Here is a 27616-nt window from a genome sequence, read left to right as displayed (position 1 = left end):
AAAATGTTTACTTTGTACCTCGAGAAAATTTGATGTCAGAGATCATTTCTTTTCTGTGATGGAAAGAAAGCATATCTTCCAAAGTATCAGCGTTCACTACCAGAAAGCTTCCATCATTCAATCCAACTGCCAAGGCTTTCCCATCAGGGGAGAAGGCACAGCATCGTCCGCCTAGAAAAAAGGTCAGAGAAAGTCCTTGCCTAAATGTTGAGACCAGAGAGTGAAAATCACGGCCCTCCCAAGCTGCAATAGGTCCTTGGGCAACAAAGAGCTCCTCAATACCACTCCACAGAAATGGTGATGGTGGTGGAGTCATAGCCAAGTTAACATGCTAAAAAGAAGGGGGAAATTTTTTTTAAATATAATTTTTATTAAGAATTTTAATTATAATAGTAAAAACTAATACAAACTAAAGTTAGAGAAAGAGAAGAGAATGGAAAGAAAGAAGAAAAAGTGCAGGAAAAAAGAAAAAAGAAAAAGAAAAGAAAGAATATAATAAAGCAAAAGAAAAGAAATATATAAAGAAATAATTTCCAATCTTCATCACAACAAGCATAAACAAATTTAATAACTCTTCACCCCTACAAGATTAAACAGATACCTCTTCATCCCATCCCTTATCTATAAACAAACCCATAAAACATCACCTTTTCAATCCTGGTGTCAGCAAAAAGTCCATAAAGGGTTGCCAAAACGTTACAAAAAAAAAAAAACCCAACTTATTTTAACCTTGAACAAATAAACCCAACTTTATATTCCTTGGCTGGTCTGGGTCTTCCGGGCTGTGTGGCCGTGTTCTTGAAGTTTTGTTTCCTAACGTTTCGCCAGCACCTGTGACCGGCATCTTCAGAGTGCAGGAGCACAGACAGGAGCAGTTCTCTCTGTGCCCAGGGTGATGTGACCCTTTTGTGGGTATTTATAGAGATCTGGGGGGGGGTTGGGTGTGTGTGGGGGGGGTTGAGTTACTGAGTGGCTGCTTGTTTTGGAGTCAGCATCTGTGTGTATTTTCCTGGGGATTAGGCAGGGTTTTTCTTCTATTGAATTGTTAACGAGGGGCTGCTGGGGGTGATTAGCAAGTTCATTGTGTGAACTGTTCACATGTCCTGGTGGTTGAGCTGAGTTCGTTGACCTTTTGCAGGCTGTATTTTTCAGGATTGGTAGCCAGGTTTTGTTGATTTTTAGACTCTCCTCTTTTTTATTGAAACTGTGCTGGTGTTTGTGAATCTCAATGGCTTCCCGGTATAGCCTGGTATAGTGGCTGTTGGTGTTGTCCAGTATCTCTGTGTTTTCAAATAGGATTTTGTGTCCAGTGTGCTTGAGAGCATGTTCAGCTACTGCAGATTTTTCTGGTCACTGTAGTCTGCAGTGCCTTTCGTGTTCTTTTATCCTGGTATGGATGCTGCGTTTTGTGGTCCCGATGTATACTTGCCCGCAACTGCATGGTATGCGGTATACTCCTGCGGCGGTGAGGGGATCCCTTTTGTCTTTTGCTGATTTTAGCACTTCTTGTACTTTTCTGGTGGGTCTGAAGATTGTTTGGAAATTGTGCTTTTCCATGAGTTTTCCCATGCGGTCTGTGACCCCTTTGATATAGGGCAGAAATACTTTGTTGGTGGGTGGCTGTTTTTCTTCTTCAGTCACATGTTGCTTTCTTGGTTTGATGGCTCTTTTTATTTCATTTTTGGAGTAGCCATTCGCTTGTAGGACCCAATTAAGGTGGTTAAGTTCAGAGTTTAGGAATTGGGTTACGCAGATCCGATTGGCATGATCCATGAGGGTTTTGATAATGCCTCTTTTCTGACGTGGGTGGTGGTTGGAGTTTTTGTGTAGGTACCAGTCTGTGTGGCTGGGTTTTCTGTAGACTTTGTGTCCTAATTTGAGGTCTGGTTTGCGTATGACCAACGTGTCTAGAAATGGAAGTTGGCCGTCCACTTCTTTTTCCATGATGAATTGTATATTGGGGTGGACGCTGTTTAGGTGGTTCAGGAACCTCTCTAGGTCGTCTTCATCCTGACTCCAAATTGCAAAGGTGTCATCCACAAATCAGAACCATACTGTTGGGGTAATGGGTGCGGTTTCTAAAGCCCGTTTTTCAAAATGTTCATTCAATCAAATATTGTTGTAAGATTTGATTTCTCTTCAAATCTTCTTTATCCCACCACATAGATTTCTTCAAGGATTTAACAAGCCTCTTTTGTAGATCCAATAAGAATTGTTTTCCCCATTTTTTCTCATGGTTCATCATTTGTATTTCCCTTTTCATTCTTAAAACTTCAGCTAGTTTGTATATTCAGTAAAGCATCCTTTTCCAAATCATTATCTTGGTCTGTCATCTGTTGTTCCATATTCTATACTTTCTCTGTCTTGTCAGATAATTTTTTTCCCCACATTTGTCATTTCTTCATTAACATCTTTTAGACATAGTCTATCCATAGAAGCAGACATCATTACCGACAGTAGTGATACTGTAGTTACTAATTTGTGGCTCCATTCTTCAAAGATCTCCTTTAATATTTCTGATATTATAATGTTTTGTGTCATTTTGTAAGTCCCAGTATTAACTGACATCAAGAACAGGCTTGTATCTTTTTTTTCTTTTGCTTAAAGTCTTTAGTCCACTCTAGTTTCCAGTTTCTAAAATCATCACTTATCTTTTGTTATGACTTGCAATAGCTAGGATATCCAAAATAAGTCTGCTACCCAAGAGAAGTTGCTTATTTTTTTATAATCAATTCCAAAATCTTATAGTAAAAGTCAATGTTCCACATTTACCTGGACCCTTAATCCACTTATAACTTTCTTAGATCAAAATCTTATTTAGCTTTTTGCTGTTTATTTCAAATTCTTTAAGTTCTTAAGGTTATAATTAATTTTTCTTTTGTTCAGAGTTGAAGATAAACTCATCCAATGAAGTGTTTTCAAACTTGTCATTCCAAAGTTCTCTAATAGCTTTAAGATGGTTAATAGGCAATTTCCAAAAATGATTAGAAAGTGAGGTGTGTGAACTTAGTGTCCTTTAAATGGTTCTGGCATGGTTGTGAGCAAGATGGCTGATCCCGTTGTCTCCCAGTGTTCAAACCTGCAGAAAACTGCTGTCCTGCAGTCTCCTCATGAGGAGTAGCCATCCAGGGCACATGTGGGCGATCTCCCATCCTCTCCTTATCCAGAGAGGTTCCGAAGAAACAGTCTATTCACCAGTTTTTCATCTTTGCTGTGGTTATTGGCCCCACTTTCGCAGAGCTGTCTTCAGTTTGCCATACCACCCCAGAAGTCCAAGAGAAGGGGGAAACTGAAAAAATGTGTTACCTGTTGGTTTTACCTGAGCCAGCATCTCCTAGAAACTAGGATTTCCCTTACAGGACCTAAAGCTCAGAAACCAGAAGGAGGGGTGAGTTCCCACCAAATAGGGAAACAGAATCATAATGTCTCAAATATAAAAAAAAACCCTCTAGCTTCATAGCAGTTTCACATCATAACCAGAAATAAATCAGGAGAGATCTGTAACGCTGATTAGATGAAATAAAATAGAAAAAGAATATGTGCAGCTCTACCCACCACCAAGTGGTGGCTCTAGTAGCTATACTGAAGATCAAACAGTGGTCACAATGCAATATCCTAGTTTTCTGATTATGACACAGTCTCCCTCAATCTGGATAGTCAAGGCAAACATTTTGTAAGGAAAAATAGTAACTGACGATGTAATGCAGACTTCCCATATCTGTTGGTCTTAAATATAGTAGATTACAACTCCCATCACTCACACTCAGCATGAGCAATGGCCATTCACGCTGAGGATGATAAGAATTGTACTTGAATACAATGTCTCAGTGAATAATAGTCAGATGAATGATGGAAAATGTCTCCATCTTCACATTTCGAAGGAGGTGTTTAATAACTATTGGGTGTATCATTGCTTTCAAATCAAGCCTTTCTCCTTATTTTGATTCATACAAATTCCAGAAGTTTGCACAACTGAACCATTAAGCCATATATAATTTTCCAGGCACGTACAAGAATACAAATCTATACAATAAAATCAGGAGCTCAACTAAATTTCTGGTGGGCTACTACACACGGCAAATCTGGCTTAGCTGATAAAAGATTATGCAAGTTTGATATAAAAAAATGCCACATAAACAAGATAATAAAAATTCATAAGTATAATTATTACCTTTCTTAAGTTTTCGCACTGCCAGCATACGATGTTGGGAAGAAAGCTCCCAGATTCTTAGAGTTTTATCGTCACTCACCGTTGCACAGATAGGCAAGAGAGGATGAGCTGCCAGACCCCAGACCTCTCCTTCCATATGACCCTGTTTATAAATGGGGAAATATTCCAAAAGAAAAGCATATACTGTGCAACTGTTTTCCAATTCCAAGCTAAGACTGATTTCTAAAGAGCATTTTGTTGTTCTTAAAAACCCCCACAAACCCACAATGTGGTATCCACTGTTTCTATACATTCCTTCTCTCTGTGTGTCTGTATGTTCTTTAAGGGCATAAACCCATTTACTATATTTCTGCATTGGTTCTGATTTCCTCTGCATTGCTGTCATAGCAAGTAATTATTCCTGACCAGTGGCCTTGTTAAACTAGTTGCATCTTGTAGTGAGTGCTCTATGTACTTGAGAAGCATAAACCTGATGAGACTTTATAAGTTAAAAAATTGGAAATCTATTTGCCAACATACATAAGTAACATCCAACGCCTCAATGGCTTCTTTGTTAAATTAACCAAATTGTAAAAAGTACAGAGGGCTACAGGAAAATTAAGTAGCAAATGAATTAAATTAAGAGCAAATGCTGGGTATGCTAGGTGTCTTTGATATAGCCTTTGATACATAAAATAAGTAATTATACCTGCACAAGTAGAGTCATGGGACCAGTTTTATCAATTTCAAGAATCTCTCCATTTTTTGTTCCCACCAGTATATGTCCATGTCCTAAAGTGATAGCACGGATTGATGGGTTATCTTCCAGTAGCAACCCTAAAAGAAGGAAAAATAAATAAACCTACATTCATTTAATTTTCTTAATTTTGACCGAGGTTCTCATTTGCTAGATTTTTATCTTGATATGTTGTTCAAGGTTTTTAAAGTGATTCATAAATTAACATAAGATTCAGGCCAGAGAGTAATATTCTTATGGAACTGATAAATGAGAAGCTAAGGATGGTTCCACAAACATGATTAACATGATGGTCACTACTTTTCATCTGTTCACAACAAAGTGGGAAAAGAAAGCATGAATGTTGGTGAAATACATCCTTACGCTGCCCTTTCTCCACTCATTTGTAGATCACAAAACATGGCGAGGTAAGTTAGACAAAAAGATAGTGATTAGCTTGTCATAATCTTTTGATTTTGGGCTGAGCAGGAAGCTGAACCTGGGCCCAACTAGGAGCCATTACTGTTAATTAAAGCCAGCCCTTAGACTGCAAATATCAATTATTTAATTTGCTATTATATCCTAATTATTTGATTTCTATACTATCATCTCTTACAAGAATCTAAAATAAAAATCTAAAATCTACAAGTGATTATTATAATGTATTGTATGTACTGAGGGATGCCTTAGAAGATGGTCCAAAAACTTCAAACAGCACAAAATACAGTTGCTGGTCTATTTATTAAAACTAGGCATTGTGATCTTATTATGCTAGCATTACCTCTTACTGAATCTACTTGGTTCTAGGCTTAAGTTCAGAGTGCTGGTAATAATTTATAAAGCCTTTCATGGTTTGAATCCTTAATATCTGATGAAATACTCTTCATGTATTTCTGTCTGAGCCCTATAGTCATCTTGGAAGCCCAATTCCAGATAAAGCACAATAAATATTTGCAGGACTGCCTTTCCCTGAGGGTATCTGCCCGCTACACCAGGTTCAACAGGGTGGATGTGCTCCAGGTCCCCTTTCCTTAAATGTTGCCATCTAGCAGAACCTAGGTAGTATGCCTTTTCAGTAGCAGCCCCTGCCCTTTGAGACACTCTTTCCCCGAGATCTGGCAGGCCCCTAGCCTGCTAATCTTCTGAAAAACCTTGAAGACCTGGCTTTTCCCACAAATGTTGGGGTAGTGTGTGGCTAGAGCCCAGAAGAGTTGTTTGTTAGATGTGAGGGGCATGTTGCTTTTGGGGGCACTGGGAGTTTTTATCCTGGTTTTCATGTTTTTTTCTTAATGTTTTTGTTATATAAGTCAAACAAACAAATACATTTAAAAAAATAATTACTGTACTCAGAATCCAGATTTTCTCAGTGGTAGCTTCAGTGAACACAATAGGCTTCCCCTTATTTTACCCCCATAATAACTTTTGCATTAAGTTGAGCTGAAAGATATTGCCAGGCCCAAAGCCAACATGTAGGCCTATAGTGAAATGGAAATGGTGTTTCTGTCTCATTCCTTAATCACTACACTAAAAGATGAAGTCTTGATTCACACACATTTTCTGCAAGAATTCAGAGGACTCCTTTCAGAAGTTCATATAATGTAGAGCTATACCACTGATTTTTTTTTCAGGTATGTTAATATCTGACATTTAAGTCTGAGCATAAATTACCAGTGAAAACTGAGGGCTTAGTATATTATGCAGCAATTAATTTGAACCTGATAGCATGAATTTATTTGATTGATTTGCTGCAGTTTTGCACTACAAGTTATCTCCATAAAAGTTTACATAAAATGAGTAATATTCAGCATAGTTATATAAATACCCATTATGCTATTGCCTTTCAGGATAAGCAACAATATGAAAAGGGCAAAAAAAGGTAAGAAATAGTAAGGCAAGATATTAAAGGCATAAGATAAGAAAAGAGAAAAGGAAATATGGCTGAATCTAATTTATACCAATATAATTCACTGTATTTCTTCATATGTTTCTAACATGCCAAACCATCTTCCTTTCTACCATGTCCATATGCTGGTTTGAATACTGTCTTTTTTAAACTTTTCACCACTCCTTTTTGTGGGGGTCTCATTAACTCCATCCAACCCATGGCTTTTAGGTCTTCCTCTTCCTCTTCACTTTTTCATATATTTGTTTTGTTATAAAAGGCTTTGATTCTGCAAATTGGAATTTTTTGAAATTAATTCTTAATACATTTCAGTTTGGCTTTCCATTTTGGAAAATTATAGATCTAATGTATAAGCACTGCAACAATTTGAAGCAATTCTTTGAATTCATAGGAAATATCCTGAATAGAGTTGTCTTCTTCCCCATTGTTTTTCCTTTTTTTCCTGCTAGTTATGGAACAATATAGCAATATAGCAATACAGTAGCCTTAAGAAATAATGGGATAATTAAAGGAATAAAAATGCAAACAAAAGAATATTTGATAAATTTATTTGGAGATGATTTGAGTGTTTTATCTAACCCACTTCAAGTGGTTTTTCAACTTTAAAGAAATTGTAAGACTTTGCAGAAATTTCTGGCTTAACAATAATTTGTTTTAAAAAATCTGACATAATTTCCCATGCACTTTCTGATATCCAAACATTCTTTTCTAAATCAATAGCAATACCTATTATGCATAAAAACCTTGGGTACTGAGTTATACAGATTACAAAAAATATTAATAAACTCTGCTGAATTAATTATGACTGTGTTTGGAAGAGAACTATGAGGAGATCATCTAAAGCCAATTTATCTACTGTAGGTAAAATCACAGTTATTAAAATGTCTGCTCTACCAAAGCAGCTAATTTTATTTCAAATCCTTTATTTTTCTAGATAAGCCATGAAAGATTGTTAATGTAATCTCAAACTTTTCCGTTTTCATTTAAAACAGTTTCAAATAAAAATAGGTTTGCCCTTTACATCTTAATGACAGAATGAGGAGGGGTTCAGAATTTGAAATAATGTTTTCAGGAATTTCATCGGAAACACACTTTTTTAATAATGGAAGATCAAAAAGATGCTGGTAAAATTAGAAAATATTAATGTAAATGATAAACCTAAAGCAAAACAACGTTTTTAAGGAAAGATTTGTAGCCTTTAAAAAAGACAGTTAAAAGGGTTATTCAAGCATTGTTTAAGACATGGAAGACACATTGTTGTTGTTGTTGTTTAGTCGTTAAGTCGTGTCCGACTCTTCGTGACCCCATGAACCATATTGCGCCAGGCCTTCCTGTCCTTCACTGCCTCCCTGAGTTTGCTCAGTTTCATGCTCATTGCTTCAGTGATGCTATCTAACCATCTCATCCTCTGCCGTCCTCTTCTCCTTTTGCCTTCAATCTTTCCCAGCATCAGGGTCTTCTCCAAAGAGATCTCTCTTCGCATTAGGTGGCCAAAATATCTGAGCTTGAGCTTCATTATCGATCCTTCCAATGAGCAATCAGGGTTGATTTCCTTTAAGATTGACTGGTTTGACCTCCTAGCAGTCCAGGGAACTCTTAAGAGTCTTCTCCAGCACCACAGTTCAAAGGCATCAATTCTTCGGCGCTCGGCCTTTTTTATGGTCCAGCTCTCACAGCCATACATTACTACTGGAAAAACCATAGCTTTGACTATGCGGATCTTTGTCGGCAAGGTGACGTCTCTGCTTTTTAATATGCTATCTAGGCTTGCCATAGCTTTCCTCCCAAGGAGCAAGCGTCTTTTAATTTCATGGCTGCAGTCTCCGTCTGCGGTGATCTTGGAGCCCAAATAAATGAAGTCTGTTACTGCTTCCATTTCTACCCCTTCTATTTGCCAGGAATTGATGGGTCCAGATGCCATGATCTTAGTTTTTTTAATGTTGAGTTTCAAGCCAGCTTTTGCACTCTCCTCTTTCACCCTCATCAAGAGGCTCTTTAGTTCTTCTTCACTTTCTGCCATTAGGGTGGTATCGTCCGCATATCTGAGGTTGTTGATGATTCTCCCTGCAATCTTAATTCCGGCTTGTGATTCTTCCAGCCTGGCATTTCTCATGATGTACTCTGCATATAGGTTAAATAAGCAGGGTGACAGTATACAGCCTTGTCGTACACCTTTCCCTATTTTGAACCAATCGGTTGTTCCGTGACCAGTTCTAACTGTTGCTTCTTGGTCCGCATACAGATTTCTCAGGAGACAGGTAAGGTGGTCTGGTATTCCCATCTCTTTAAGAATTTGCCACAGTTTGTTGTGATCCACACAATCAAAGGCTTTTGCATAGTCAATGAAGCAGAAGTAGATATTTTTCTGGAACTCTCGTGCTTTCTCCATGATCCAGCGAATGTTGGCGATTTGATCTCTAGTTCCTCTGCCTCTTCGAAACCCAGCTTGTACATCCGGTAGTTCTCGGTTCATATATTGCTGAAGCCTAGCTTGTAGGATTTTGAGCATAACCTTGCTAGCATGTGAAATGAGTGCAATTGTGCGATAGTTTGAGCATTCTTTGGCGTTGCCCTTCTTTGGAATTGGAACGTAAACTGACCTTTTCCAATCCCGTGGCCACTGTTGCGTTTTCCAAACTTGGAAGACACATAAGGATGTTTTAATCATAAATATATCTCCTCTCCCTCTTATACTAGTACATCCTTTATTTGTAATAGCAACAGAAAGAAACTATATGTTGGCTGAAAAGAGAAAAGGCTATATTATATAAAATATTTTTATATAAATTCTGTTTCATCTAAAATTGAGATTAAAGAGAAATCAGTGAACTGAATTAAACTGGTTATAATGGCTGCAGATGAAAAATTGGGATATTTTTATTCAAACCAATAGATTACTTACAGAATTTGAAATATAAATGGTACCAAAGGATATTCTTCAAAAATTTAAAAACGATTAGTGTAATCAGAAATTGGGAGTACAAAATCTTTTGCCACTATTTTCTGGTAAAAATATAAATCGGAAAAGTAAGGCCCAATTAATATTGTTATTAATGGCTGCTAGATTAGCAACTGCAAAATAATAGAAACATTTAGAAAAACTGGTACGACAAAGTATGATCTATTGCCTTAATGGAAAAATTAACATATAAATTGAAACCAATTGAAGAAAATAAATGAGAAAATTATTCTGTATGGTATGATTTTATAAAGTATTTTAATAATGAAAAGTTTAATTAACTACCTACATCACATTATGACAGTTTTTGAGAAACTATACAGTATATAGTATTATTATTATTATTGCTTTGTAAAATTTTTTGCTTTGTAAAACGTTAAAAATGTACTGATTCAAATTTGTGAAATGTTATTGTTTGTACAATTGTTACATAAAATAAGTAACAATAATAAAAAAGATAAAAATAAAAATTGCTTTGTGATCAGATTCACATTCATTCTTTCTATATCACCAAACCACCTCAGCATACGTATTTTGTCCTGCTAACTTACTTTTGTATTAAATCCACGTTCTGCACTCATTCATTCTTCACCCTATCTCTTCTTGTTTTTCCAGCCACGCTTCTTAAATAGCTCATTCTTACTCTGTTCAACTTACTTCATGTTTTTCTGACATACCCAACTGAAACTTTATGTAACAAACTGGACATAAGCATGATCTTATACGCAGCATTTTTACTCCTTTTAACATTCATTCCTCACATAAAATCACATTCTACCCATTACCCTATCTTTCTACCAGTGTTTGTATGCCTTAAATTTCCTCAACCATTTTCCCATTTTAATAAGCATTCTACCAAGGTATATTAATTCACCTAGTGGATGTAACTTGCAATTGTTTATTCCATTTTCCTTGTCAAACAAAACAACTCTTATCTTTGATACTTTAATTTTCAGAATTATACTCCTCGTTACATCGTCAATCTAACATTCTTTGCAAATCATGAGAACTATTTAGGTTCTCATCTAACAATATGGCATCAATGCATACAGAAGTACCTACATACTGATATCTGTAACTAACACACCTCTAATGTCACTACGAGCATTCCTTATGCATTTATCTGTAATTACATTAAACATCACATAACCCTACTCAGTTTTGATCTATTTGCTAATCATTGCATTGATTCTCACACATGCTTTAGTTCCATTATCTATCACTCATACCATATACTCACACAAAATGTTCCACAATTCAACCATATTCACTATCTTGTGCATTCTCTAAATCAATAAACACACAATAAACTTTCTCAAATTCATATATTTCTTATCAGCCAACTGAGGAACAAAAAACTGGTCTGCACACTCCCTGCTTAGCTAAAGCTGAATTGCATTTCTCAAATTTTGGTCCTTATAACCTCTTTTATCTTTCCAATCAGAATTCTGCCAAACACTGTCCCAGCAAACAAGAAGAGATTGTTTCAAGAATGAATGAATACTGATTGAACAAAAAATGAATGACTAGTGCAAAAAGAAGTATGTTCAGGTAGTTTGATTTTATAGTGAGAATGAATGAGGACTGAATTGCAAAACAAAAATATGAAGGAAGAGTGAATGGGTCAAGAGGAAGAAGGAGGCCAAGAAAGTTGTTGAAAGAAGCTGATGAGATTCTCAGAATGAGTCAGTGTAAAGAAAAGAACATAGCGTATGGATGCAGATATAGTTTGCAAGAATAGAAAGGTATGGAAAGGTAAAATAAATGATGTTGCTATAAATTAGATTTAGTTAGAATTCTTTTTCTTTTCTCTTACCTCCTGCCTTTGATTCCTCATTACCTCTCACTCCTTATTTTCATGGCACTATTTATTCCAAAAAGCTATAGCATAATTCCCACGAACTTCATACCTTCTTCCATAATTATATGCGTGTTGGTGCTGGCTGTAGCATAAATGATTGATAATCACTCCCAAACCAAAGCAAATCAGCCATCTGCCAATAACCTCCAGATTCACTCTACAGCACAGTGCAGAACTGGTGGCCTTGGAAGAGGTTATAACAGATTTACTAGGATTTTGTAATGTTTCTACATATGTTTTATTATAAGCAGTCTCTATCCCTGCCTATTCTAACTTAGAGTAGTTATACCTTTAGATCCAGGTGACAGTGCTGCTCTTTTGATGGCATATGTCTTCAAGCACCTCTCAAATGTATCATCCCAAAGTGCCACCACGCCATCCTTCCCACCTGTCACAAAGCCCTGTGCAGAAACAGATTTATAAATCTGCTTAATATATTGACAATATAAAGTTAGGTGATAAAAGTGTAAGTCACTGAATTACAAAACAAAATACATTCATTCATACACTTTTGCAAATCCTGTTGTTTCCCCAAGCTTGCTGATACTTCCCTCTTATCTATGAATGATACTCTTTTGGCTATGGTACTCAAACTGAACATCAAACATCAAAAGAATGATTACAAAAAAAAATCATAGGTAATAGACTGTGGCTATTGGTTACATTAATTAAGATTGCTACTTTCATGTTCAGAGAAGTGTTTATTAAGTTCCAAACGAAAAAGCAAATATCTTACCTATCCTCAAATTGTCTTACTGGAAAGAAGCATGAGAAATTTACTTCTCTGCTTCAAATACTATTTTGGGACATTTGAAGCCAAAGTTTACCCATACGATGTATGCATATGCTGTACGGTACTTCAGTTTTGTAGGCAAAAAGGTGTTCTAGAGTGCATATAGTATCTGGTTGCAGCCCCTTAAATCAAACATTTTGTTTCCTGAGCTAACACTGCAGTGGCTGGTAGTAGCTACACAATCCCAGGAGAAGATGCAGCTGCTTTACAGAGTTGCAGTCAGATGCGAAATGAATGCCCCAAAGTACTCTGAAGCATTTTTTTGCCTTTGAATTAGAACACTGCACAGCCCTAATACATGTATGATGAAACGTGAAATGGGATATGTATTAATATGGTTCTGAGATATTGCAAGACAAGATAATTTTTACCTTATCTAAAGCATGCATAGCAAATATAGGGCCATCGTGAGCTTTCACTGTTTTAACCAACAAAACATCTTTCCAGATGTACATATCTCCAGTTGCAGATCCAGAGAAAACGAGATCCTCTATCCGTCCATAGGAAATACTCATCATGGTTTCCTGTTTCCCAATATTTCCAAACATGCCACGTTTTGAGGTAAAACCACCACCTGAATTGTCACAATAGAGCAATAAGCATTATTATAAATTGCTGTAAAAGTTTCAGTTATCAATTATATAATATATATTGTAATACATATATATAATATAATATTATATATTAATATATATATTGTAATACAATATATAATAACAATATTACATGTTGGTAGATAGAATATGAAGGAATAGTCAGGTGTGATTATACCATCCACTACATATTGGGCAACCTTTTGATGTGGGGGGGCATTATTATTATTTTTTTGGATTGTTTTTGGTCTCTGGGCTACAAAAGATATAGCAATAATATGGTCACATCCCTAAAATGAAGTTGTGCTGACATTTTCAGATGATTTATAGTTTGGGGATGTCTGGTTTTTTCCAAAGACAAAACAAATTAATTCAGCATAAACTTTATTACAGTACTCTTATTTTTTGGAGGGAAGAACACTAAGAGCTGCACCGTAGGAAATGAGCAGTTGGCTGTCAAATTCTGAAGGCATGATTTCAAGACATTTCTGGGAGCAATCTAAAATAGGACAGGGCAGATGTCTAGGGTCCTTGAGCCACAGGTTTCACTCAGTGCTAACTGCAGAGCCAACTTTACTACTGGATTGCCAGGATCCAGTCCTCTAATAGGAATAAAACCAAGGGCTACTAAAAAGATTCTCTTCATATCACACTAATTTCTTCGTTTCTCCCATTTTTTGCTCCTGAGAGACTCAATCCCTGACCACTGAAAAGAGATTTAGCTGTATGTTAAATACATGTGTCCTTAGCAAGAGTCATAACAAAGCAGAATACTCATAGGAAAATTTTGCTGTGTCTGTGCCGGGAAACTGAACTATCTGAATCAACTTTTTGGTGAAGAAATAAGTTAAACTGTTGATATAATCTATTACCTGCTTGTTGCCAAAATTTGATGTGCTTTATTCCAACAGTCACCAGTTTATCAGCATGATGAGGGTTGCACTTCACTACAAAGAGCTTATCTTTGTGACCCCTGAAATACATTAAAAAGTAAAGAATAAATAAATAGCTTTTTTGTACTATTGGAGACATTAGAATCCTATAATATTAACATTTTTAAAAAGTTGTTTTGGATTAATTATAACTTCTACAACGAGAAAGATAAAACAAGGAAGTGGGACTTTAATGATTTACAAGCCAGGATTAAAATACTTGTGACACTAACACCCCCTTTTTTAAAGAGCATGTGGCACCTTTAACAGTGGTGTACCATCTCTTACAGCACTATTGCTGAACAAAATAGAAGAGACATGTAGCATGTATTTTAGTTGATAAAATATTCACATGTATAGTATTGCTGATTTTGATACAGAAGGATTTTAAAACTCTACATTAAAAGCTATTTTGACTAATTGTAGAGTTTAAAAAATTCCAATGGTTCTAGCACCATTGGAACTTTCCACAGACTACAGAATTAACAGAGATTCCTCTTAATAAGATCTTAATATAATAAATGACATATTAATCCTTATTGAATCCAGTTTATGCAACGAGATTCTCATACAAAAGAATCAGTTTTACTTTAATCATGTAGTAAATCTTTGAAGCTATCATTCCTTAATTAATTTATCCAGTCTTGTTAATTTTATCCAAATGATATAAATTAGTCCATGGGAAAGTACATGTTTACATACTGATGTATTAACAGAGGTGTGGTACCATGAAGGGCTGCTCAGTTGCAAATTCACGTCCTCACATCCAATTAATTTTAACCAAATCTTAACTCACATGTTGAACAGGAATTAAGAAACTAATCAGAGACTGATTCTTCTAAATTTTTTTGTATAATTTATTGCTTATTTGGGAGAAGGCCTAATTACATAACTCACTACATAAACTGGATTAAATCTTTTTATAAGAAAGTATTGAGTATACTTTTGATTATATTAAGATGGATTGATTTTATCATACACAGCTTCGTATGGTTTATATGTCCTCTTGTGATTTGATTGATTGATTGATTTTTTAATATACTGGTTGGACACAATTGTTATCCAGTTTTTGGGGGGGATGGGAAGCTATCACAGCCAGAACTTGGAATGCCCCTGCTTGGCTGATAGACTGGATGCATCTAAACATTAGAGGAATAGAGACTTTCCCCAATAAGTAAAAGGTTATGGGATCTAATTTTATATAGCATACCAACAGCAGAAATCCACTGATAAATAACTCATAAGGGACAGATATCCAGCTCTATTTCAATAAGTTCAAGACATAATATCTGAAAAGTGACACAGGTCATGTTAATTAAGAGAGCTAAATGAGTATTACTTAATCCATCAGGCAACCAACAAGAAGCTATTAAATATTTAAGCTATCTCAGATGAAAGACACTTTCCTATACATAATTAGAACAGAATAAGAAGAATAGAATAAGGATATAATCTTTATTGTGGTGAATGACCAGTACATAATATAATGTTACCAGAAATAGATTGCACACATCTGCAGGAACATGTAACACAGCAAAATTTGGCTACACTTAAACTAACAGAATCACATGTATCTGAAAGTGAAGACTATAAATAGAACCAGTTGGGATGACCAGGGAATTTGTTTAAGTGTAGGATTATCTAAATGTGCATCAGCATGAAGCAGACAATACAATAACATTGTATGACTTATGGTTTTAATAGCCCCTCTGCCACATGGGCAAAACTTTAACCCAAATGGAATGCCCTCATATTGCCCTAAGACCACTGTAAGAAGAGCACTAAATTGTGCCAGAGAAACTGCCTTCCTATCTTTTAGGACTGTAATTTGGCTGAAATATCTGGTAGGTGTAAAGAGGGTAAAGAAACCAGTCTGGAATATATCCTTGGAAAAAGATGTCATGTCTAGTAGGGTATATTATCTTTAATCCATTGCTTCAAGGCTCCAATTGCACATTCATTTCCAAGTGTGTACAGTGGAATTAAAGATAATCTAAGCAGTAATCTAAGTGTACTATTTTGCAATAATACATTGCAAAAATAAGTTTTGTTCTCATCCTCAAAGTATGGGCGGAGATCTGGAGGCAGAAATTGAGTGCATGATGCTGTTTCCTGTAACTTCATGTTCAGCTTAGGTATCTGACAGTATGACTAGGGCCATAAATTGATGATTCCTGATACTCCACATGAATGGCGGTCTCATACAAGAGTGTGGGGTAATTGATGTGATCATAATCTCTCTTTCTGTATTGGTCAACAATATGATGGTGATTTTTAAAAAACTCCCGAACAGCATCATTAAAATACTCGCATTATATAAAATATACCCTGTAGAACTAAGGATGCAGCATGGTAGTATTCTTACCTGGTCACTGCCATCTTTTCTCCTTTTTTCCAGTCCCACAGTACAATGGTATGATTCTCATCTAACCCAACTGAAGCCAAGCATTTCCCATCAGCTGTACAAAACCAATTCATAGTTCATCATGAGATATCTTGAAATGAAATGTGACAAATGCAATATTCATAGCAAACTTCTATGTTATGGTGCCAAGAATAAGCAAGTTGGATGTTCTATAATAACCATGGTTTTGCAATGAATTAATTTACACTTACTCCCACCTTCTTCTCCTCATTATAATTATTTTAGAAAAGGACTTACCAGTTGCCTATGACAGAGATCCCCAAATTTTTCATAGTTTGAGAGCCAGTTTGAAAACATTATGGCTGCCATTAGCAGCTCTGCCCATTCACAAAACGGCTGTGAAGGAGGCATGACCAGTCTGATACATACACAGACACACACACAAAGGTTAGGCAAGAAATAGGTTCAAGGAATGGCGCTCGCAGACATGAAGTTAGGAACCCCACATTGGTAGTGAGCTTGATATGTTGGAAAGTGAAGGCCCAGTCTTGTTACATTTTGTGATTGGAGGCTTAACCCAACCCAATAGAACTGCAAAGACTAGCTACTGCCCGATTGCTGCTTCTATGTATGCTTCCTATAATGAGTGAAGATCAGGAAAACACACAGTTTTAATGAAAAAGTGTAAGCTCTGGACAGGTCACAAAAAGCCGTGCTGCATGGTCACTAGACAGAATTTATCTGGGAAGTGAAGGTACTGTAGCTTCATTCACCTGAAGAAAGTCTTAATGATAAGATTCTGATTGCTATTTCAGAAAAAGGTTTTAATCTGAATATTCTGGAATGCTATTCTGGAAGAGGAGAAGAGAAGGATATGATCTTTTATAGACAAAAATTATTTCAGTTATCACGATAACTGAGCAGCATCATTTTCCATTCTAAAGCAGCATTCATTACATAGCAGCTTACCTGAGAAGTCAAGTGCACATATTCCCCTCTGGTGCTGGCCTTTTAGCAGTGACAAACATTTGAGCGTCTGTATATCCCAAATGTGAATAGCAGCATCTCTCCCAACCTAAATAAGAGCAGTTGTTTAAAAAACAATACAGTAAGTGCTTTCAGCCAATAGTTTTTTTCATAAACAAAGGTCTAGTTTCTTTAATCTGATGTTTCTTACATGATGTTTGCTTTGATTTCTTATGGCCCAACTGAAGCTTGCCAGTCACAATGCTGACTGGCCTTTGATTTTCTAATCCACTATTAGTTTTGCATGTTTTTTTTCCATTTAAAAAATTGTCATCCCTGCATCCCTCTGCTTTATTCCTTCAATCTATTATGTTCCATCAGATACAAAATATGCCTGTAGAAGTCAAGCCTGATTATTATTATTATTTATTATTATTTATTTGATTTGTCCCCGTCCATCTCCCCACAACGGGGGACTCTGGGCGGCTTACAACAAAGTAAAATCGGAAATACAATTAAAAGTTATAAAAACCAAACATTACAAAAATAAAAAAGCTAAAAAATCCAAGAGGCCGATAGGGGCCACATTAATTAATTAATTAATTAATTAAGCTCAATTAATTATCTGATTTTCCAACAAGCTAAAGTTTATGAAAGAAGTAAGATGACAGCTGAAATCTAGATGGCACATTCTCTGACTGTGACTGTGACTGACTGTGGCTGTGAATGAGTATAGGCAAGAGATACTATAGTGCCTATTTTAAATGGCGATACTGGCTGTTTGGAAGAAAGCAATTATGGTATTTCTTCTCAAGGAGTTCTTTTTGGTCTTAGGAGTTTGGAAAATTACTGCTTAGTTACTAATATCTTCTCTGGAGGAAGGTGGCATGAGTGGTGGCATGGGTATAATATCAGATATTTTGGGTTAAGGCAAGTTGTATAAAACTACTTCAGTCTTAATACAGGTCTGGGCTCAGGACTGAGATAGCTTTGCTCACCCTAGGAGTATTTTATCCAGAGGCAAGAAGCACAGAGTATGACCCTTCTAATTTTCTCTGATCTCTTAATTACATCTTGACAGGCAGATTATGGGCAAGCAGTTCTCATGTATAAGAATTAGCTATATACTATGTTCTAGATAGGGTTTTATTCCTCATGAAAGAATAGATACTTCGCTTGAAGGAGTTCCCAAATCCAACACAAATGCCTTATATAAGTGTTATTTGATTTGCCAGCTATACTCTAGGCAGGGGTATTCAGGTTCCAATGAACCACAGGTAGCCTCCCAATTGAATTACCTCAGTGCATCAATCGATCCCCTGAACTTGCAAGTTTTCCATGGACGATTTCTAGTTACCTCTATAACATCTTACATATTCCACACAGATTTTTTACCTTGGCTTGAGTTGGAGCATTACTTATTATGGAGACTATAGGCAAATATACTAGTGTCCTGCACAATAACTGTATATGTGTTTGCCCAGATACAGAAGTTGAGTTAGTAACCCATACATTATTACACTGCTTATTGTACCACTCATGGCATCTGGTGCTCATAAACCCAATTGCCAGAAATGTTAGTTGTCCCTCTGATCAAGAACTTGCTTGCCTTCTGCAAGACCTAACTTGAGCAAGCACTACAAAGGTTGCCAAGTTTTTAGCAATAGCTATAGTTTGCAGAAACCAGATGATACCCTCTTTTCATTATTAATTGTTTCAGCTTTGGAGGGGGTTTACATTTAAAATTTTGTACTTATGTTTTTATTGGTCTGGGACTGTAAATACATAGTTGGTGGGTCTCCTGTTAATGAGGAATGATCATTAATGATAATGATCGCCATAACTTTATCTGGTATAACTTGATGGGATCACATTACACTGATTCTTCAAGAACTATCATATTGTTTAGTTGCTCCCAAATCCAATTTAAGGTATTTTGGTACCAGTATTTACCTTTAAAACTCCAAATGGCTTGGGAACCAAACCTCTAAAAGAGCAATTCTTTCTTAGTTAGCATTTGTGCTTCTAGATTTGTAAAGGTGACTCTTCTCTGAATTCCTTTATTAACAGTTATGTATAGACAATAGAGGCAGTCTTCTGAATGACTGCATTGTCTATAGAATATTCTTCCCTAGACATGCTCAAATGGCATCAGTCTGTTTGCAGCAGCCTGGCTCCCTGACACTGTAGTACCAAAATCCATCCATTTTCCTATGGAATTTTGATTGCATGGTTTCTTTTCTTTTTCTAGAAATAAATGTGAGAACTCCCCAGCCCTCCCTGAAAACAGCTTGAGATTGAAATTGGTGTGAAAAGCAGCATTTGTAATTTTGCTTTGGGAGGAAGGCTTTAAGGGTTGGAATAGAACCAGGAGGCCACAAAGAGTAAACCTTCTTGATTCCTATCCATGACCTCCACCTTTGAAATGGAGCCCAAAATCAGTCTGAAAAATGGCAATTCAGATCTTATTTTGAGGATTTGGGAGGGTTCTAAGGATAAAAATTAGAGTGGGAGGTTTGCTGCTTAAATTCCTAACCTTAATCCTATCTAAAAAACACAGATAAAAAGTGCTTGATGCCGCCAGCGCTTCTGAAGGATGGAAGTCAGTATCTGATCTCTCAGTTGTTGCCCATCTTGCTCTAACCAAACAAAATTGAGTATGTGTCCGGCCAGCAATGGATTTTAAGATTCTCTGAATTGCACTGCTGTATTTAATTTCATAATTTTCCTATCTTTTCATTTATTGAAAGTACAGATGCTATACTTTCCCTATTACATGGTTGAATTGCCTAATTGCCACAAAAATCTCAAAATCATTTTTGACTTCATGTGAATCAGAACTAGAACATGTATTAAATAACTGACAGATTACTAACTTGAACAAACTTTTTAAACATGTGTGATAGCTATATTATCTCTGACAAAACAAAGTCAGTCCTGGTTAGTACTGGGATAGAAAACCAACAGAAAATCCCAGGGCTACAGCCTAGGCTGAGAAGAAATGGCAAATTACATCTGCATTTTTGTTTAAAAAAAAAAAATACATGGCTATATCCGTGAAGTCACTTGCAGTTGAGTGTGATTCAAAAGAGACTTTATGTATTGACTTTAAAAATTTTTATAAAGCCTTTTTTGCACATGCTCAGTTTCTCCACATATTATTTTAACAAGTCCACAATATTTTTAATATAAATATACTTAGAACAACAGAGGCTCTAAAATCCATAGTTTATGCCATAATTATGTAGAGTGGAAAATTTAAATTAGGCATTTCTTGGATTCTGGTATGTATCCACTCCAGAGGGGAACAGTGAGTAGAGCAAATTTGGTGGCTACAAATGATAACAACAGGGCAGAACCAGAAAATAACACAATGGGACCTGATGTAATCAGGTCACCTGCAGTGAACACCATTTGGTAAACACACTGTCAATACCATTTTATATTTCTGCATTCTGTACTTTCTGCATTCATTATCCTCCAATCTTTGTTTACAACCCATCCCAAGGTAAGTGAATATATGCTTGTAAACCCTTTATTAATCTAACTAATTGAACTATAGTCCACAAAATGTATGTCATACTAAATATGTGCCAAACATTCCATTTCCTAGACTGTCCTTCATCTATTCACCCTCTGCTTTTGGCAACTGAAGATGAGAATGCTCTGTAAAATTTTATTGCAGATCCCATTCATAAAGCACTGAGTTATGTTATTCCAAAATAAGCAGATTTATTATTTTAATTTGAAAGAAAGTTGCTAGAATGAATACTATAAGTGAGAAAATCTGTAATTTTTACATTGATTTGCCAGTGATTGTATTTCCTAAATACTTACCTGTCCAGTAGCAACATAATCTTTCATAGGATGGATGGCAAGGCTGAGAATGTCATCATCATGACCAAGATATAGTCTTTGGTTGTGTTGTTGTCTATTATACACCACAGCAACAGCAGCAATATGATAAACCACTTCCCCAGTCTGTGTGTAGAATAAATTGTTTCGACAATCATAGCCTCTATAACTGAAATGAATGAAAAGATACCAAAAGATAATTCAACAAGGCTCCTATTAGCTGAGGAAGCAAAGGAACATGTACCACAATTCAAGTGTCATCATTTACACTGAATCATATTTTGCTGAAATGAGTGGGGATGATATTTCTCAATGTCTTTGGAGCCTTCTGGAGTCCGAAAGCAAAGACTTCAGGAGCTGCATGAAGATCTGGAGCCTCAGGTTGTGCAACTCTCCTTCAGGGTACTACCTGGGAAAACTAGATACGACAAGCAGCAAGCTTTCTGGGAACTACCTACGTGATTTCTGTCACTTTTTCTTTAAGGAGTTATGCAGATAAGCTCCTCTCTTTCTACATGGTGCCTTTCCAGGTTCACTTTCAGTTTTTAGTTGCCACTGCTCTTCCAAATACCATACTGGATAATAAGAGTGTCATCCATCAATCTTCTATGCTGATTAATTGAACCAATTCATGCTCTGGCATGATATTCTATACTCATTTCACTTCTACAGTGATGCCAAACAAACATTCTTGCAAGTTATCTTGATGATACCTACTTTCCTATCTACAACTTTCCCATCTTCTGGAAGGTTGTTGAGAAAGCAATAGGGAAATAGACTCAATTCTGACCCAGTTAATTAAGATGCCTATTGATTGCAGAGTAATATCAACTATGACTCTTGATGGGGTTTTGCTCTCTTGGGGAGAACAGATTCTCATCACCGAGGTTCTTCTGAATTCACAGCTCCTGCTAGATGGAAGCTGTGACTAGGAGGCCTTTACCCAGCTCCAGCTAGTGTACCAGTTATAGCCTTGTTTGGAACAGGATGCAATGAGGACAGTCAGTTATATCCTTATCTTGCAACACGATTATTGTAATTTGCTCTACATGTACTGCCTTTGAAGATGATTAGGAAAATTCAGCTGGTTCAAAAGGGAGTTAGTAGGTAATCTCAGCATAGCCCTCTTATGCCATTGTTGTGGCAGCTGCATTGGTTACCAGTGTATTTCTGAGTGTAATTCAAGGTGTTGGCCACTATCTTCAAAGTCTATATGGCTCTAAGAGACTGCCTCTCCTAGGTAGATTCTGTACACCCAATTTAGGAGACCAGGGAGCACTGTCTAACACCAGCACCATAATGTTTCTTGCTAATTTGTGTTAAATTGTATTAGTTATATATTTTATTATGCTGCTTTATCAGTTTTGGATGTTATATATTACCCAAAACCCTAGTTAATAGAGGTGATAAATAAATCCCATAAATAAAATAAAAGAAAGAAAGAGTGGTCAATGACCAAAATAACAATGACTTTGTACTGGGATTAGTACCATTCTTATTCATATGGGAAATGAGCAAACTTGGAAGGATTGTAATACTTAAAGACTATAACCAAAAGGATATAATCATTTAGTTAAAATGAGGAAACAAACCTAAAGGGATGGGGAGAACCTCAAATACAGTCTAGTAAAAAATGAACGTGCTAAGGAAATACAGAATGCCGGGTGGCTATTGCTGGACAGTGAACAAAAAGGGGGAATGGGGGGAAATATGCAGCTGACTGATACCACAACAGATGAACTCCACAGCGTTAACACTGTGTTGCAGTCATACTTACCCTTATTTCAGAGTCAACAGCAGATTTGGTGTTATGTAAGAAGGAGGAAGGAAGAAAGCCATAACCAAAGGCAGAGAATCAGAACACAAAATCAGTGTTCCTTGGTTTATAATAATCAACAAGGTTTTATACCAAGCATAACTACTATACATCTCTCTCTCAGCCCTGCATTCCCAAGCAGGCACAAAAAAATTAGATAGGTAGCTTTATATAGCGAATTAGAGAGCCATATCCACAATGAGGTTCTGCATATATCAGCATGCAGAAAACCTGCCTGATATGCAGGACTCTGTAGGTTCAAATCCTGGGACTCTTCCTCCCTCCTTTTAGAGTTAATGGATTTTTGGTCACTCTGTTTTTAGCCCTGAAGCTCTCTGCCATCTGTCCCTTGATTACTAAACAGCTTTCTCTGATGTGAGAATCAGAGTCTCTCACTTTACCAGTTTCAATTCTTAACTCCAGGCATAGACTTTACATCTAAAAGCTATTTTTGTTTAAGAGTGGATTATCTTTTTTTGTCTGTAAACTACAGTCTATAAAAGCAAAGAGACAAAAACAGTTACTGTTGAAAATTTATTATACCCATGTATAAATTGCAGCTTTAAACTGTCATCGGGAGCTCTCTCTCTCTTAAGGAAGGGCACTGAATGGCTTTTCTCTTTACGTTGCTGTTTCAGTTGAGGTAGATCTTCTTTGTAAACCTGCAAGAAAGAAAGAACAATTATATTTAATTATAAGTTCTTAATCCAGTAATTCACATTGCTTATTGTTTGTTGGTATTAGCATAGTTGGTAATTTGAAAGATCTGCATCATTGTCTTATATCACATCTTTCTCCAACCTAATGACTGAGATGTATTGGACTACAATTTTCATAATTCCCATCCAGTATTGCGTTATAGTCTAACACTTCTAGAGCGCACCAAATTGGGGAAGGCTGCTATACTACATAGCAAAATCAGCTTGTTTGAAAAAATTGAATTCTATAATTTTAGAATTGGGAATAGTAAGCAATAACATATATCTGTAAGTAGCAAACCTGTCCCTTAGGACTCGGGAGAAGGGGAACTGGATCAGCAAACACTGAGTCCAGCAAGAGGTTTTTAGGGAGTGGGCACCTTTTCAGGAACTGTGTCACTTTGTATATCAAAGAGATCCTCTTCCAAAGGACAACACTGTGACTTCCAAAGGGTCAGATACATCTGCTGAATCTCCATTAATATAAAAATCTATCTCCAAAAGCAATTTTTGCCTGAATATATTTAATAAAACCTGGAAGCAAAATGTTTAGCTATCTTGAGAAAAAGAATAAAATCAGGGAGGAATTAGCAATATGTGACTTCAGTTTCCCTGATATGTAACTGAACAAATGCATGTTCCAGTAAAGTAAAGAATAAATGTGATGGCATACATATACAGGACAGCACTGAAACAATCAATGCCCCCAGGTTCCAATATTTTTCTCCTTTTTATTCAGTTTACAGAAACAGAAAGCAGTTTAAATTTCAGCCGTGGTTTATCACAGCAGACAAGCATCTTCACTTTTCCAGTTCTTCAGCACTGCTAATTAGATTGCATTCTTCACAGGTAAATCCCCCTCTTTCTCTAGCTAAGCATAGTGCAGCAAAGCCTATTTTATTTTACCCAGTCTATCTTCAGCTCCATGCAGGGCCATCTAAACATGTATCCCACCTAACCCTTCAGGATCCTACTTCCCCAGGTCATGCTCTCAAATGCGTAATTGAGTCTCCTCCCAGTCTCAACCAACATCCCATAAATCTTGATTAGTGTAAACTGCTCAGTCCATTTTAGGTTTACCAATCAACAGTCCATCTTCAACAGCCACTAGAGCAATCTAATCCATATTAGCCATTGTAGCACTTTTTGTTGTCTGCCAGATTGTCTATTACTCAGCTTCTTCTCTCCAGAATTTTCTTCCTCCAGAATGTGTCATCCTGGATGTTTTTAAGCCTTACCCCCTTTTGCCACCTCTGTATTTAAAGGATTCCGCTAGTTTAGAAACTGCTTTAGAACTCTGCTTTGCCACAATTCTGCCTGTGTCCAAGAAACAAAGCAATTTATTTCTGGCTCAGCTGTGATTATTTAAAATTGTAGTAATATAGTTTAAAAAGTGTATGGCTCTATGGAGCTTGTGGATGGACCAATTTCTCATTTACAGGGATTCTTGCTTTCTTCTGCCCTCCAGATCTTGTCCATTAGGTCTTTCAAAGAGAAAAGTGGCTTTTTCAGTTTCCCTGGATTTATTTTGTATACAAGACAAATACATTAAGTACTGCAAGTAGGTGCATGGAAGTATGTGTACAGTATGCATGGAAGGGGCAAGCAATTTACATTATTTTCCTTTTGTGCAAAATGAGTGAAGAAATTTTTGTGAACGATGGCACTTCAGGGTATGAAAGTTATTCTCTGTCCCTTGTTCTTAGCACTGAGAGGTCAGTGGTACTGAAGATGATCATGGACCATGGAAGATGGTCCTTCAAACTGCTTTGAGGAACTGGGAGTTGGAAGCATCCTAGCATTCTAACATAACATTTCCAGCCTTTGGGAAATAACTTCACATATACTAATTGGGTCTGAACTAGTGGCGACCAACTAAGAGAGAGAATCTGAAGCACTGGTGAATAGCTCAATTAAATGTCAACCCAGTGTGTGTGCCTGCTATAAAAAGGGCAAATTCTATGTTGGAAGTCCTTATTATCAAACTGAAAATAAGTGTATTAGCATTCTGTACATTTACAGAAATGTATAGTACAACCACAAATGGAATATTGTGTGCAAATCCATTCACTGCACTTCAGTGTAATTCTACAAAGATACAAAAAAAGTAACCAAAATGATCAAGAGATTGGAATAATTCCCCTAGGAGAATTATTACGGGGTTTGGATGTTTTGTTTGATGCAGTACTGGAATTTGCTTATGCAAGATACTTTGTTGTTGCTCACTAGGTGATCTCAAGCTATGATGTCCTATATATCCCTTTTAATTGTCCCCCCCATCTTCTTCTTACCCAATTACTTCCAATTATTTTAATCTGTGTTTACAGTTGATGATAGAAGCTTACTGTACATATGTCCTTATTTTCATCCATATATAAATACAGCTACCCACATACACATTATAGATATACTTTCTCAAATAAGAAGATTGAAGCTCTTATCTTGTATTCAAGCACTTAGACATAAAAGAAGGAATTGTTATCTAGCTATACCACAGAAGTTTTTACGGAGTCTCTTTGAACTTTCAGGAAACATCCTGGGGAGGGGAGGGGTTGGAATAAGAATATGTGGCTATTATTAGGAGAAAAGAGAAAAATATTTCTTGTGAAATAGAAAGTAATTTTACATTTTTGGCTCTAAATCATGATATCCACAGTCCATCTCAGCAGCTGAAATATATTGTGTGTGGTGGTAGTTAGGGGTTGCACTGACTTATTCTAAAATTAATCAGTAGTGATATACAGTATATATAAATTTTCTTCTATCTTTCAAAACCTTTTACATAAAATATGTAGCAGGGGATGATCAAACAATATATTTCTATCTTCACCAAATATACTGGAAAAAAAGGCATTTAGGATCATTATGAATCATTAGATTATAATTAACATTAGGATCACTTTTGCTTCCTGCTAGGAAGTTTGTTCAAATAGTTTGAGCCTTTTAGTGATAATGGACCATGACTCCTATTTTATTACTTGGAATTGATGATACATACAGTGGGGCAAAAAAGTATTTAGTCAGCCACCAATTGTGCAAGTTCTCCCACTTAAAAAGATGAGAGAGCCCTCTAATTTTCATCATAGGTATACCTCAACTATGAGAGACAAAATGGGGAAAAAAATCCAGAAAATCAAATTGTCTGATTTTTAAAGAATTTATTTGCAAATCATGGTGGAAAATAAGTATTTGGTCACCTACAAACAAGCAAGATGTCTGGCTCTCACAGACCTGTAACTACTTCTTTAAGAGGCTCCTCTGTCCTCCACTCGTTACCTGTAGTAATGGCAGGTACCATTATACTGCCTAACAAGGCATTGCCTAACAATGCCTAACAAGGCATTGACCTTGTTATCAGTATAAAAGACACCTGTCCACAACCTCAAACAGTCACACTCCAAACTCCACTATGGCCAAGACCAAAGAGCTGTTGAAGGACACCAGAAACAAAATTGTAGACCTGCACCAGGCTGGGAAGACTGAATCTGCAATAGGCAAGCAGCTTGGTGTGAAGAAATCAACTGTGGGAGCAATAATTAGAAAATGGAAGACATACAAGGCCACTGATAATCTCCCTCGATCTGGGGCTCCACACAAGATCTCACCCCGTGGGGTCAAAATGATCACAAGAACGGTGAGCAAAAATCCCAGAACCACACGGGGGGACCTAGTGAATGACCTGCAGAGAGCTGGGACCAAAGTAACAAAGGCTACCATCAGTAACACACTACGCCGCCAGGGACTCAAATCCTGCAGTGCCAGACGTGTCCCCCTGCTTAAGCCAGTCCATGTCTGGGCCCGTCTGAAGTTTGCTAGAGAGCATTTGGATGATCCAGAAGAGGATTGGGACCAATGTCATATGGTCAGATGAAACCAAAGTAGAACGTTTTGGTCTAAACTCAACTCGTCGTGTTTGGAGGAGAGAGAATGCTGAGTTGCATCCAAAGAACACCATACCTACTATGAAGCATGGGGGTGGAAACATCATG

At 36.6% G+C, this 27616-nt stretch overlaps 1 protein-coding gene across 1 annotated transcript in view; it reads right to left on the bottom strand.

The window, feature by feature from the left end:
* The window catches only part of EML6 (EMAP like 6), a 147514-nt gene that overhangs the window by 50450 nt on the left and 69448 nt on the right, over positions 1 to 27616 (bottom strand). Inside the window, exons 14-23 of the mRNA XM_088149416.1 lie at positions 23473 to 23591; positions 21096 to 21282; positions 17262 to 17367; positions 16293 to 16386; positions 13868 to 13968; positions 12774 to 12976; positions 11899 to 12010; positions 4860 to 4987; positions 4172 to 4313; positions 19 to 171 (exon numbers count right to left, since the gene is read on the bottom strand). Coding sequence (XP_088005542.1) covers positions 19 to 171; positions 4172 to 4313; positions 4860 to 4987; positions 11899 to 12010; positions 12774 to 12976; positions 13868 to 13968; positions 16293 to 16386; positions 17262 to 17367; positions 21096 to 21282; positions 23473 to 23591 — 1345 coding nt within the window. The remainder of the gene's footprint in view (positions 1 to 18; positions 172 to 4171; positions 4314 to 4859; positions 4988 to 11898; positions 12011 to 12773; positions 12977 to 13867; positions 13969 to 16292; positions 16387 to 17261; positions 17368 to 21095; positions 21283 to 23472; positions 23592 to 27616) is intronic.

This window comes from Python bivittatus, unplaced genomic scaffold (genome assembly GCF_059951505.1).
Source record: "Python bivittatus isolate LINGU-HERP-01145 unplaced genomic scaffold, Pbiv_v1 ctg000020_np1212, whole genome shotgun sequence".
Taxonomy (NCBI): Eukaryota; Metazoa; Chordata; class Lepidosauria; order Squamata; family Pythonidae; genus Python; species Python bivittatus.
This window is presented reverse-complemented; position numbering and strand designations above follow the sequence as displayed.